Source organism: Gigantopelta aegis, chromosome 4 (assembly GCF_016097555.1).
Source record: "Gigantopelta aegis isolate Gae_Host chromosome 4, Gae_host_genome, whole genome shotgun sequence".
In the NCBI taxonomy this organism is placed as follows: domain Eukaryota; kingdom Metazoa; phylum Mollusca; class Gastropoda; order Neomphalida; family Peltospiridae; genus Gigantopelta; species Gigantopelta aegis.
The window spans coordinates 108,957,307-108,970,302 of record NC_054702.1 but is presented as its reverse complement, the minus strand read 5'-3'; the positions used below and the strand labels follow the sequence as shown (position 1 = coordinate 108,970,302).

Sequence of the window (12,996 nt, the reverse complement as noted above, 5' to 3'; positions counted from 1 at the left end):
ATAATGAAAGGTGATGATGTGGACTAGACAGAATAACACTGAAATGTGATTTCAAACTAACAGATATTTAAAAGAATAAAATTTCTTTCTTTTTAATTAATTTCAAACCAGTATATGATAATTTACACGATGGGGATTATGTTACAAAGTACATGTGTTTGGGTATTCAGGTTTTATTTGTTGCTCAGTATATATAACTATAGACAAAACTAAAAATGTATAATTTTTCATTATTGTACTTAAATTAAAACAATGAAACTACAAATTAGCGTAGGAAATGTTATAAAAATTAAATCATAAAACAGAAATCAGCAAGTTGCTGAAAATGAAACTAAATATAGCTACGCTAAAACTACATACAATTTTTTTTTTTTTTAGCGACATGTAAGCTATCATTTCCATCTCCAAAAAATAAGAAGCTTTTTCCAAAAAGGCCATTAATTTTGACAGCATGTATGACAAAGTACTGCGACTGGATTTTGGAGTTAGTTACATGTGGAGTGTGATCATTAGTGGTGGAGCGTGAAGCTGTGTGTGTCTGCGTGCCGGGCCAGACAGGTAGATCAACACCAAAACAATGGCCAGTGTTATCACAGCACGGTCAGACACCCCAAACTGCCTTCGCCATCGATTGATGCCAAGTAATTTTAAAAAGATTCTCATGTCCCAGCCTATACCTTTTGAGGGTCTCACACCTTCATTAGTTTTTCTCATCTCTTTAGAGAATGGGTCAGCCCCGGGCCAACTTTAAATCAACAATGGCCATGGTCAAGCATTCTGAATGACCAGTTGTTTAAAAAGTACAAGATCAACTAATGCAGGCTCAATCTTGTTTAATTTTTGTCGTTTTTTTTTTAAACTTTACTTCATTAAATTTGGTATCTAATGGCACAGTTATGTAATAAGTATTTATGTATTTTGAATATTTAAAATATTAAATTAAGTGATTTAAATAAACAAATATTCTCAGATAATGATTGCAGAATATACAAATGTAAATAGAAACAATCAGTATTAGGATGAGATCTGCAATGTATAAGCAATTCTTTAGAGTCCAAATTTATGCAAGACTAAATTGGTTTGGAGCTTTAATACACAGAACATTGTATGTTTACCTCATTAATATATTAAGATTTTCTTCTTAGCAGGAAACAGTTGAATTATACAGTTACAAATAATAGAATATTTTAGTAGAGTGTAAATCCAACATATACTATAAAACACAAAATAATTTTGTATGGTGGATATGTAAAACAAACAAAAGCAAAGAAATGCTGTCCATAAATTGATTGTGACATTTAATTTTCACAAGTTTGATTCATCATAATGCAAATAAGTTGTTATTCTCTAGCCAGCAAACAATACATATTATTATCAAGAACTATGGCTGGCTTAAAGCATTGAATGACGACCTTCCCAGCACAACAAAAAACCCTAATGATGAGTGTGAATGTTTTTGTGTTTCGACCATCCTGCACATATCCGTGGACAATGGTGTCTCTGCCTGCTGTATTAGAGAGGTCTAGCCCTGAGGTCCGGTGTCCAGCACAATGCTAACAGACATTTCATGGTCTCCTGCTTCCATTGTCTCCATGTGACAGGGAGAAATATTGGTAAACACCAAACTGGTCACTCAGACACCAAGAACACTGGTTCAACAGGCTGGTCATTTCTGGCCCATTAATGGCCAGCGATATGGCAGAAATAATCAGGTATTGCTCGTGTGAACAGTGGCTCAGTAATCATAGAGAAAAAAAAATGTATTAGCTTTCGGGCAGTGATGTCCGAAAGCAAGGCAGTGTAAACTAAGTGTTGATAATCTTCGAAACACAATCACCTATCGTTGTTGACTTTCTGCGTGGGTAAGTACACAAGAAAAACAACACATATAGCTTGGAAAAGAAGCTCCAAATAGCAAACAAAACAAACCAGAGGCAAAGCATGCATTTCAATTAATAATTTTCACGTTCGTAAAAGAAACACGGAAACATCCTGTGGGCATGTTTATTTTTCAACAAGCTTTTAGCAATATATAGATGTTAAAGATTAACTATCAGACTATGTATATGTATAAATTATTATCCACATGGTTCGGATTAATGAACCATAAATATAGGATAAACATCATAATCAAAATACATTTTCTATGCTTTATGGGCATTAAAATAATGAAAATCAAAGAATTGTAAATATATACAGAAAACATTAATTTACTGATGGCAAATGGACCTAGATGGTAAAAATGCATGCCTGGAAATGTACCTTCCATGCAGAAGAATTCAGTCCATGTTTTCTTGCCCTCGCTTTATGTGGCAGTTTGAACATACTGTATATTATTACATCTATAAAGAGTAGCTGACAAGAAGAAGAAAATGGCCATCTGAGGTGTGATGAGGAATCCAGGACAAAATCTCACAGGACAAAATCTCACAGGACAAAATCTCACAGGACAAAATCCCACAGTACAAAATCTACCCGGACAGAATCCCACAGTACAAAATACCACAGGACATAATCCCACAAAGTGAAAATAGGGACAAATTCCCACACTCAAAAATTAAATTACATAGTAGTTAGTTCTATATTTATTTTCGTGCTTACATCCAATTAAGGTTCAAGCATGCTGTCACGGGCACGCTGTCACGCTGCCAATTGCAATTTATATTTCAATGGGCTCCAATTACAATTTTTTTTAACTGAGATTGCTTGAGCTGAACATTCCCCTTCCTTAGGAAATCACATAGTTGTAATAATAGAGCAAGTCTATTGTCTGCTTAATTAGCATCTCAGAGAAACTGAAGGTACAGGGTATTATTTGCTTACTTAGAAGAATCTGCAGGCACGCCTGCTCACCCTGTGCCAGGATCGCCAATCAGGACGTAAGACAGTTACAGAGCTTCTTCATGGTGTTGGCTACAATATCCGATGGAAAGATACTCTGTGATTTTATTGTGTATATTAATAAATAAATAAAATAAAATGTTTAAATTTTATTGTGTGGGATTTTGTCCCTATTTTCACTTTGTGGGATTATGTCCTGTGGTATTTTGTACTGTGGGATTCTGTCCGGGTAGATTTCGTACTGTGGGATTATGTCCTGTGGTATTTTGTACTGTGGGATTCTGTCTGGGTAGATTTCGTACTGTGGGATTTTGTCCTGTGGTATTTTGTACTGTGGGATTATGTCCGGGTAGATTTCGTACTGTGGGATTCTGTCCTGTGGTATTTTGTACTGTGGGATTATGTCCGGGTAGATTTTGTACTGTGGGATTCTGTCCTGTGGTATTTTGTACTGTGGGATTATGTCCGGGTAGATTTCGTACTGTGGGATTTCGTACTGTGGTATTTTGTACTGTGGGATTCTGTCCGGGTAGATTTCGTACTGTGGGATTTTGTCCTGTGGTATTTTGTACTGTGGGATTATGTCCGGGTAGATTTCGTACTGTGGGATTCTGTCCTGTGGTATTTTGTACTGTGGGATTCTGTCCGGGTAGATTTCGTACTGTGGGATTCTGTCCTGTGGTATTTTGTACTGTGGGATTCTGTCCGGGTAGATTTCGTACTGTGGGATTCTGTCCTGTGGTATTTTGTACTGTGGGATTCTGTCCGGGTAGATTTTGTACTGTGGGATTCTGTCCTGTGGTATTTTGTCTGGATACCGTGATGAGGTAGAGAATTGGCTCTCAGTGGACCTACTGGCTTAGTGTCCACACCAGTAAGTACTTTGTGGCTGATACATGTATCTATCATATTCCAAAGGCTGTGGTGTGTGTTGTCTGGCAGCAGTGGGTTTCTCTGAAACTCTAAATATGAATGACAAACATTTTTTGGTAATCAAAACTGTATCTCTGCACAAGGCAGAGTGAACAGTATATTTTTACAAAATTATTATTTCCATATATCTCTATCAGGTACATCACTATAGCAAGACTCTCCAGGAGTTGCTTTACAGAATGTTACATTGTGTACCACCTGTAAGAGGACTGCCATTGAATTAATAAACAAAAACCTACACAAGACGAAGCTCAATGGAATATCTATACCTGTGACAGAATTCACTCCTGAATCATTGTCAAACAGTGGTGATATCACGTGCTCTGAAAATCTATGTTATAATTACCATGTTTGACACCTTACAGTCTCTGATTAAAGAATGTGTGTGAGATGTTATCAGGCACTAAAACATTGTTTTAGAACTTTACTTTAAGAAGAATCTTGGGCACTTAAACACAAACATTCCACCCTCTGCGGTATCTTCAACACCCCCATAGTTAAGATGGATTGAGAATTATCTCAGAGAGCTCTTGCAATTTGCAATCCATATGTCACAACCATTTTATCTAGCATGAATGTAGGTGCTCCACCATAAGAAAGACATCCAGCATGGCTGCTGTGGGTCTCAATCCACCTTATCAGAGCTTAAGAGGTTTTCACCTTGATGCATAGCTTTTACGATGTGTTGCGTAAGTTATTAATCTCCAAGATAGGCTGTGTGTGTGTCTGCTCTGTCATTAATAGTGAGCGTCAGATCGACTGCCAGCAGTGAACAAGAAACATCCGAGATTATCACTTAAGTACAACAGAATGGCTGACCAGTGGATGTTGGGGAGAGGTGCACCTGTTGAGAGTTTTTACCTTTACGGTGTGTGTCGCTATCAGTGGCCAGAACTCACTCCCATGACATTATGTAATCACAATTCATTATGACATCATAAATAATACACTTTACTAGTATACTCTATAATTATCAGGTGGGAGAAAAGGGATTGGTGTTTATAAGAGCAGGTGTATCAAGAGGAAAATAAAGTTATGTTTGTTCAGTCATGTTAAACCAAACCAAAACAAATCAAGTGAAGCCAAATCAAGTAAGATAAGACGAGTGAAATTGCTGTTTTAAAGTCATATACTAAACCAAGTCAAATCAAGTGAAACCAAAACAAATCAAGTGAAGCCAAATCAAGTAAGATAAGACGAGTGAAATTGCTGTTTTAAAGTCATATACTAAACCAAGTCAAATCAAGTGAAACCAAAACAAATCAAGTGAAGCCAAATCAAGTCAGATAAGACTACTGGAATCAATGTTTAAAAAAAGATTCTTACAAAAGTCATGTTCATCAAGTCAAAGTGAAGTCAAGCTAAATCAAGTCACATTATGCCAAATCAAAGTCAAAATAAGTAAACAGCAATGTACCACACTATCCACACCCTGTCATGAACAGAACTCTCTGGTAAAGTTGTGCCCACGACAGGTATGCTTGAACTGTTTTTTGTTGGAGGCAGAAGATTCAATCCAAGACAGAATTATATTCAAACTTTAGGACTCATGTTTATGAAATTATGAGGCTTATATAAAATTACCCTGAATCATACTAAAACCATATAAAGTCTGTACAGTTTGAGTTCAGTTTAATTATCAGCAAGTTCAGTTTTAAAAGTGAGTCATCAGTTATGATGTTCCAAGATGGTGAATACATACATACAGTCATATAGTGTGTTTAGCAGATACCTCTACTAAGCAGAGTATGAAAACTGCCACTTAAGATAGGTTTCTATTATATGGCACCTTAAAAGAGACAACTATATATCAGTTTGTACCATAATAGATAACTTGGAGAATAAGATTACCTCATACAGATTGGATAGTATATACATAATGTAAAATAAACTTACTTTCACTAAGCAAAATTTATTAGCTGAAAATAATCCACAAAGACATAGGTGATATTTATGGCATATCATGATGTCGTTTATCTTTTTATATCAAAAAGATAAAAAAAAATCAAATTGTGTCATACAAACATCACTAGCAGCAAGTATGAATGAGTTAATAGGTATTTTAAGGTTGATCTCCTGAATGAAATAACTTTTAGTAAAAAAATGAGTAAAAAAAAAACAATTCACAAATATGAATTTTTATTGTATAGGTTTAATATCATATGTATTGGCACAATAATTGTGTTTTGGACAATGTGACTTGGTAAAATTAATTCATGATCTACTATAATGCCCTAATGGATCGTATCATGTCTCCCTGGAACATATAGATTTGTAATGGGATGTATCACTTGCAAATAGGATGTAAGATGTCTTAGTGGTACATAATCACTTACTAATGGGATGTATTAGGTATTAGTGAGATGTATCACATGTTAGTGGGATGTATCACATGTTAGTGGGATGTATCACTTCTTAGTGGGATGTATTAATCTTAGTGGGATGTATCACATGTTAGTGGGATGTATCACATCTTCACGGGATGTATCAATCTTAGTGGAATGTATCACATATTCGTGGGATGTATCACTTTCTAGTGGGATGTATCACATGTTAGTGGGATGTATCACATCTTCATGGGATGTTATCAATCTTAGTGGAATGTATCACATCTTCGTTGGATGTATCACTTCCTAGTGAGATGTATCACTTCCTAGTGGGATGTATCACTTCCTAGTGGGATCTATCACATCTTAGTGGGATCTATCACATCTTAGTGGGATGTATCACTTCTTAGTGGGATCTATCACATCTTAGTGGGATGTATCACTTCTCAGTGGGATCTATCACATCTTAGTGGGATGTATCACTTCTCAGTGGGATGTATCACATCTCAGTGGGATGTATCACTTCTTAGTGGGATCTATCACTTCTCAGTGGGATGTATCACATCTCAGTGGGATGTATCACTTCTTAGTGGGATCTATCACATCTCAGTGGGATCTATCACATCTCAGTGGGATGTATCACATCTTAGTGGGTTCTATCACTTCTTAGTGGGATCTATCACATCTTAGTGGGATGTATCACATCTTAGTGGGATCTATCACATCTTAGTGGGATGTATCACATCTTAGTGGGATCTATCACATCCTAGTGGGATCTATCACATCCTAGTGGGATCTATCACATCTTAGTGGGATGTATCACTTCTTAGTGGGATGTATCACACCTTAGTGGGATCTATCACATCTTAGTGGGATGTATCACTTCCTAGTGGGATGTATCACTTCCTAGTGGGATGTATCACTTCTTAGTGGGATCTATCACATCTTAGTGGGATCTATCACATCTTAGTGGGATCTATCACTTCTTAGTGGGATCTATCACATCTTAGTGGGATGTATCACTTCCTAGTGGGATCTATCACATCTTAGTGGGATGTATCACTTCCTAGTGGGATGTATCACTTCCTAGTGGGATGTATCACTTCTTAGTGGGATCTATCACATCTTAGTGGGATCTATCACATCTTAGTGGGATCTATCACTTCTTAGTGGGATCTATCACATCTTAGTGGGATGTATCACTTCCTAGTGGGATGTATCACTTCTTAGTGGGATGTATTAATCTTAGTGGGATGTATCACTTCTTAGTGGGATGTATCACTTCTTAGTGGGATGTATCACATCTTAGTGGGATCTATCACATCTTAGTGGGATGTATCACTTCTTAGTGGGATGTATTAATCTTAGTGGGATGTATCACATCTTAGTGGGATCTATCACATCTTAGTGGGATGTATCACTTCTTAGTGGGATGTATTAATCTTAGTGGGATGTATCACATCTTAGTGGGATCTATCACATCTTAGTGGGATGTATCACTTCTTAGTGGGATGTATTAATCTTAGTGGGATGTATCACATGTTAGTGGGATGTATCACATCTTCATGGGATGTATCAATCTTAGTGGGATGTATCACATATTCGTGGGATGTATCACTTCTTAGTGGGATGTATCACATCTTAGTGGAATCTATCACATCTTAGTGGGATGTATCACTTCCTAGTGGGATGTATCACTTCCTAGTGGGATGTATCACTTCTTAGTGGGATCTATCACATCTTAGTGGGATCTATCACATCTTAGTGGGATCTATCACTTCTTAGTGGGATCTATCACATCTTAGTGGGATGTATCACTTCCTAGTGGGATGTATCACTTCTTAGTGGGATGTATCACTTCCTAGTGGGATGTATCACTTCTTAGTGGGATGTATCACTTCTTAGTGGGATGTATCACATCTTAGTGGGATGTATCACTTCTTAGTGGGATGTATCACTTCTTAGTGGGATGTGTCACTTCTTAGTGGGATGTGTCACTTCCTAGTGGGATGTATCACTTCCTAGTGGGATGTATCACTTCCTAGTGGGATGTATCACTTCCTAGTGGGATGTATCACTTCTTAGTGGGATGTATCACTTCTTAGTGGGATGTGTCACTTCTTAGTGGGATGTGTCACTTCCTAGTGGGATGTATCACTTCCTAGTGGGATGTATCACTTCCTAGTGGGATGTATCACTTCTTAGTGGGATATATCACTTCCTAACAGGGTCTATCATGTTTATCAAACAATATTTATTCATGTTTCACCAGATAAAATAACTGAGCAACAGGTAATGCCTAAATTTAGATCTTACTTTAATACAAGATTTAAGATTTTTTAACCTTGTGTTTATTAAAGACCTCTGTTAAGCAGCCACTTTCTGACATTTCTTCAGGTGACTGTTTAACACAGGTTTGTTTGTATTTAGATATGGAAACAGTCTGTTCTCCAGGCCTGTAATTGGTCTGGACAGTGACAGAACAAAGGGAGGACGAAACAGGGGCTACCAGGTACACTAGTTTATCTGATGAGACATACACAGCATACAAAATAAGATAATGCAATCCGTTCTCGTCCAGTCCCAATCCGACAACTCTACCTGCATGTAACCTGCGTTAATCTGTCTAACTGTACCGCCTGAACCTGTCAGGTAAGCAATAATTGTCAGAGATAAAAAAAAATACAGGTGAGTTGGAACTTATTGTGTTAAATGCAAGGTCATTCACGATCTTATCATGTAACAAGTTGTGAATGAATTTTAGTGCAGTTCATAAGATAAAAATAAAATTGTCTTTTGTATTTGGTTTACAAGTTTGGTGTGGTCTTGTTTTAGTTAGTATTATCTGCTAATCACAATAATTGTTAACTACTTCCAGTAATGGACAAAATTAATGGTTAAAAACATCACATAAAACGTGACCACTGCCTTAAGTGTAGTAAATTTCGATAAGAGAAAGGTGTTTACTTAAAAGCTTTGAAGTGTGACAATAGACTTAACTTACTTAAGTTATTATATATATAGACCATGCATACACGATTTGTGAACATAAAAATATTTCACTTGATCAATGTGTTATTTTTAGTAAACTACCTTTTTAAATTTATTTTTCAAAATATAGTGAAACCCCCACAAAACTGGCTTCTCAGTAAACCATGACAGGTGTGCACTAAAACAGCTTGCTCTAAATCTGCACATTAATCCCTATACTATTTTAAATGAAAATAAATTGTTAAAATTAATTTATGAGCAATATTGTTTATACTTGGTTGTTAACAATTGTTAAATATGAATTCACTATTGTTTAGTGTTTACTCACAATAACAACAGAGTTACAATGATTTTATTTATATATGTTTTTTTTTTATTATATTACAATTTTATGACCTCATAATAACAATAGATTTACAATGATTTTATTTATATATTATTATTATATGACCTAGTAATGAAGCTATAAACTTTAATTGTGAATGACGTGGGTGTGTAACACGGCCAGACTACAGACCACACCAGTGTAGGCAATACCAAGGCTGCATGGTCACCGCACTTTGCAATTCATTCATTCCCCAAGCACTTGATTGGCACCTTGGCTAAAGGTTATCAAAATAAGTTCTTTTAGTACATGCAGTAATTATTACACTATATTACTTTAATCAAGTGTGTGATATTAGCCGATCCTTTGTGAAACTCAGCTGGCTGCCATCCAAACCAAACACACCATTGTGCTGAGTCTAATTTAGATCCAATTTCACACCTGGTAGAGCATCAAAACAGACTTAGTTTTTAAAGGTAAGACATTTTTATTACAAAAAGATACAGTTTTATGTAAGATCAGTACAACTGTGAAACATGAAATGTGTGATATTAACAACTAACATATTTGTATATTATATTTGTAAGAAGATCAAGAAATAATATCACAAAAAAATAATATTCAGACCAGTACAACTGTAAGACATGAAATGTGTTATAATCACAACTGACACAATTTGTATTTGTAAGAAGACAAAGATATAATTTCACACACAAAATAAAATTCAGACCAATACAATTGTAAATAATGAAATGTGTAATAATTGAAATTGGCACAATTTGTATTTGTAAGAAGACCAAGATATAATTTCATCTCCCCCAAAATATATACAGACCAATATAATTGTAAACCATGAAATGTGTGATAATTACAACTGATACATAAATATATACAGACCAATACAATTGTAAACCATGAAATGTGTGATAATTACAACTGATACATAAATATATATAGACCAATACAATTGTAAACCATGAAATGTGTGATAATTACAACTGATACATAAATATATGCAGACCAATACAATTGTAAACCATGAAATGTGTGATAATTACAACTGATACATAACTTTGTGTAGAGACTAACAAATAATATAACCCCCAAAATATACAAGGAACATTTTAAAAGTAGACATTTTTAAAATATAAAAATTCAGACCACTACAGTTGTGCACAATTAAGCATATAATAATTACAACTGACATGAATATATCATGTGTGAGGATTAAGAAATAATATCAAAAACACAAATAATACAGATAATATTAATGTAGCAAACATTTCAATACAAAAATATATATTTGTACTTAAGACCACTACAATGATGGACCACAAAACACATGATGATTACAACTGAGACACATTTGTATTTGTGTGATGACCACTACAATGATGGACCACAAAACACATGTTGATTACAACTGAGACACATTTGTATTTGTGTGATGACCACTACAATGATGGACCACAAAACACATGATGATTACAACTGAGACACATTTGTATTTGTGTGATGACCACTACAATGATGGACCACAAAACACATGATGATTACAACTGAGACACATTTGTATTTGTGTGAAGACCACTACAATGATGGACCACAAAACACATGATGATTACAACTGAGACACATTTGTATTTGTGTGAAGACCACTACAATGATGGACCACAAAACACATGATGATTACAACTGAGACACATTTGTATTTGTGTGAAGACCACTACAATGATGGACCACAAAACACATGATGATTACAACTGAGACACATTTGTATTTGTGTGAAGATGAACAAATAATAATGTACAAACACACAGAGAACATTTTAAGGGTAGACTGACTTTTATGTGTTTCCAAAACTATATTATTTTTTGTTCTTGCTGAGATATAAAGTTAGCATCTTCATGCAGTTACATACACAGAAATTGCTACATCCAAGTAAAGCTATTTTCTTTAAGAATTTTTAAAAGTTTTATATAAAAATCATGATAGTTAAAATGTGAATGAGTGTATGTTAGTGTTGGGAATCAATGGGTATTTCATCATCAATCATCGACTATAATTGGTCTGCACCAACTGATCAACCTCTGATTAACCAGTCGAGTGAACATTATAGGAACATCACAAGGCTTTGAATCATTGACTTGATGCACCTGTGTACAGGCACTACTTGGAACAGAAACTATTAATTTACTCAATGGAATCAATCTTGGTACAACTTGCACCTTTGACAAATCATACTCCTTTGTTGTTTGGTTTTTAAAACTACTGCCATATATGAAGCCCATCTATTACTGTCAGTTGAGGGCTGCGACTGGCCAATAGACAGCTTTACTGCTTCTTTCTTTTTAAAACTACTGCCAGATATGAAGGTCATCTATTACTGTCAGTTGAGGGCTGCGACTTGCCAATAGACAGCTTTACTGCTTCTTTCTTTTTAAAGACGTTTCTATTATATACAGATCAACATGACAGATAATGTTTATTAATATTAAGTAACAGACACTATAACATCTATGATAATATTGGTTTGTTAATGTGCCACACTACAATACTACTAGTGACAGGATAACATCAGTGCGTTAATGTCCCACACTACAATACTACTAGTGACAGGATAACATCAGTTTCACAGAACTCTAAGGTTGTGCACTCTTGAAGATCATTCAAAGATCTACACCAGTTTCAAAGATCTTTGATCTACAGTGCTGTTTCATATTTCATTTGTACCTGAAAATAGATAAACAGATGACTTCCCACTGATAAACAGCCAACTAATGGCTGTCCATTGAATAAATACATGTTACGCACACTGCTACAGTGATCACAAACCAGAACGAAAAAACCTGCTTTCATGTAACCTCTTCAAAAAGACTACCTCAAAGTCAAAGCTTATGTGACTAATCAAAGAGTAAGATTGCCAGATAATCTAACAATGCACTGTATTGTTGCAATTGTTCTTGCACACCACTAAACCAGTTTTATTCAGTAATACATTGTTAGTGATCAAAGATAGTTATCGAACATGACATTTGATCCCAAAATGTATTGATCCGATGTCAGATTTATGTCTACACACTATTATAATATTGATGTATGGACAAGTCCTTGGTGATCATAAGATGACACAAGCAAAACAAAAACAAAACAAATGATTTGTCATTTGTTATCAGACTTTAAGGTCAAGAGAGGGAGAAACAAAATTTGGTTTCCTTTCATGAGATTTGAACTCACAATGCTGGATTTTAAAAATAAATTGATGACTGTATGTTTCAAAACTGAATGTGAGATGGACAGACAGACAGACAGAGAGATTGAAAAGTGATTATTGCAGCCACTACAGCTTAATGGGACCTACAAATGCAGACAAAATAATAAGAATATTGACAGGTCTTGGAGACACCCCGTTTTGATCCACTGCATACCATCACCATTACCTATCAACACTGCCATTTCAACAACTACTAGACTACTGAAATGACCGGTTTCTAGGGAAAATAATCAGTTGGGTAATAGTTCCACAATCAGCAGGATATGGGGAATAAATTTCCTGTTAACAGGATTGAGATCAAAGTG

The 12,996-nt window shown here is 35.4% G+C and overlaps 2 protein-coding genes across 2 annotated transcripts in view; both read right to left on the bottom strand.

Moving 5' to 3' along the window:
* Positions 1-12,996, bottom strand: part of LOC121370166 (actin cytoskeleton-regulatory complex protein PAN1-like) — a 45,806-nt gene that overhangs the window by 1,677 nt on the left and 31,133 nt on the right. The window lies entirely within an intron of this gene.
* On the bottom strand, positions 2,984-4,269 carry LOC121370165 (repetitive proline-rich cell wall protein 2-like). The gene is made up of 2 exons (XM_041495278.1): positions 4,236-4,269; positions 2,984-3,651 (listed from the first exon to the last, which is right to left on the bottom strand). Exons 1-2 carry the CDS (start codon positions 4,267-4,269, stop codon positions 2,984-2,986), a joined length of 702 nt encoding a protein of 233 aa, XP_041351212.1.

What these genes read in the sequence shown, in the direction of transcription:
- LOC121370165 (XM_041495278.1), bottom strand. Translation starts at nt 4,269, where the DNA reads ATGGGGGTGTTGAAGATACCGCAGAGGGTGGAAT. An exon ending in GATACCGCAGAGGGTGGAAT is followed by an intron (nt 3,652 to 4,235) that starts GTTTGTGTTTAA and finishes CACGGTATCCAG; the next exon opens with ACAAAATACCACAGGACAGA.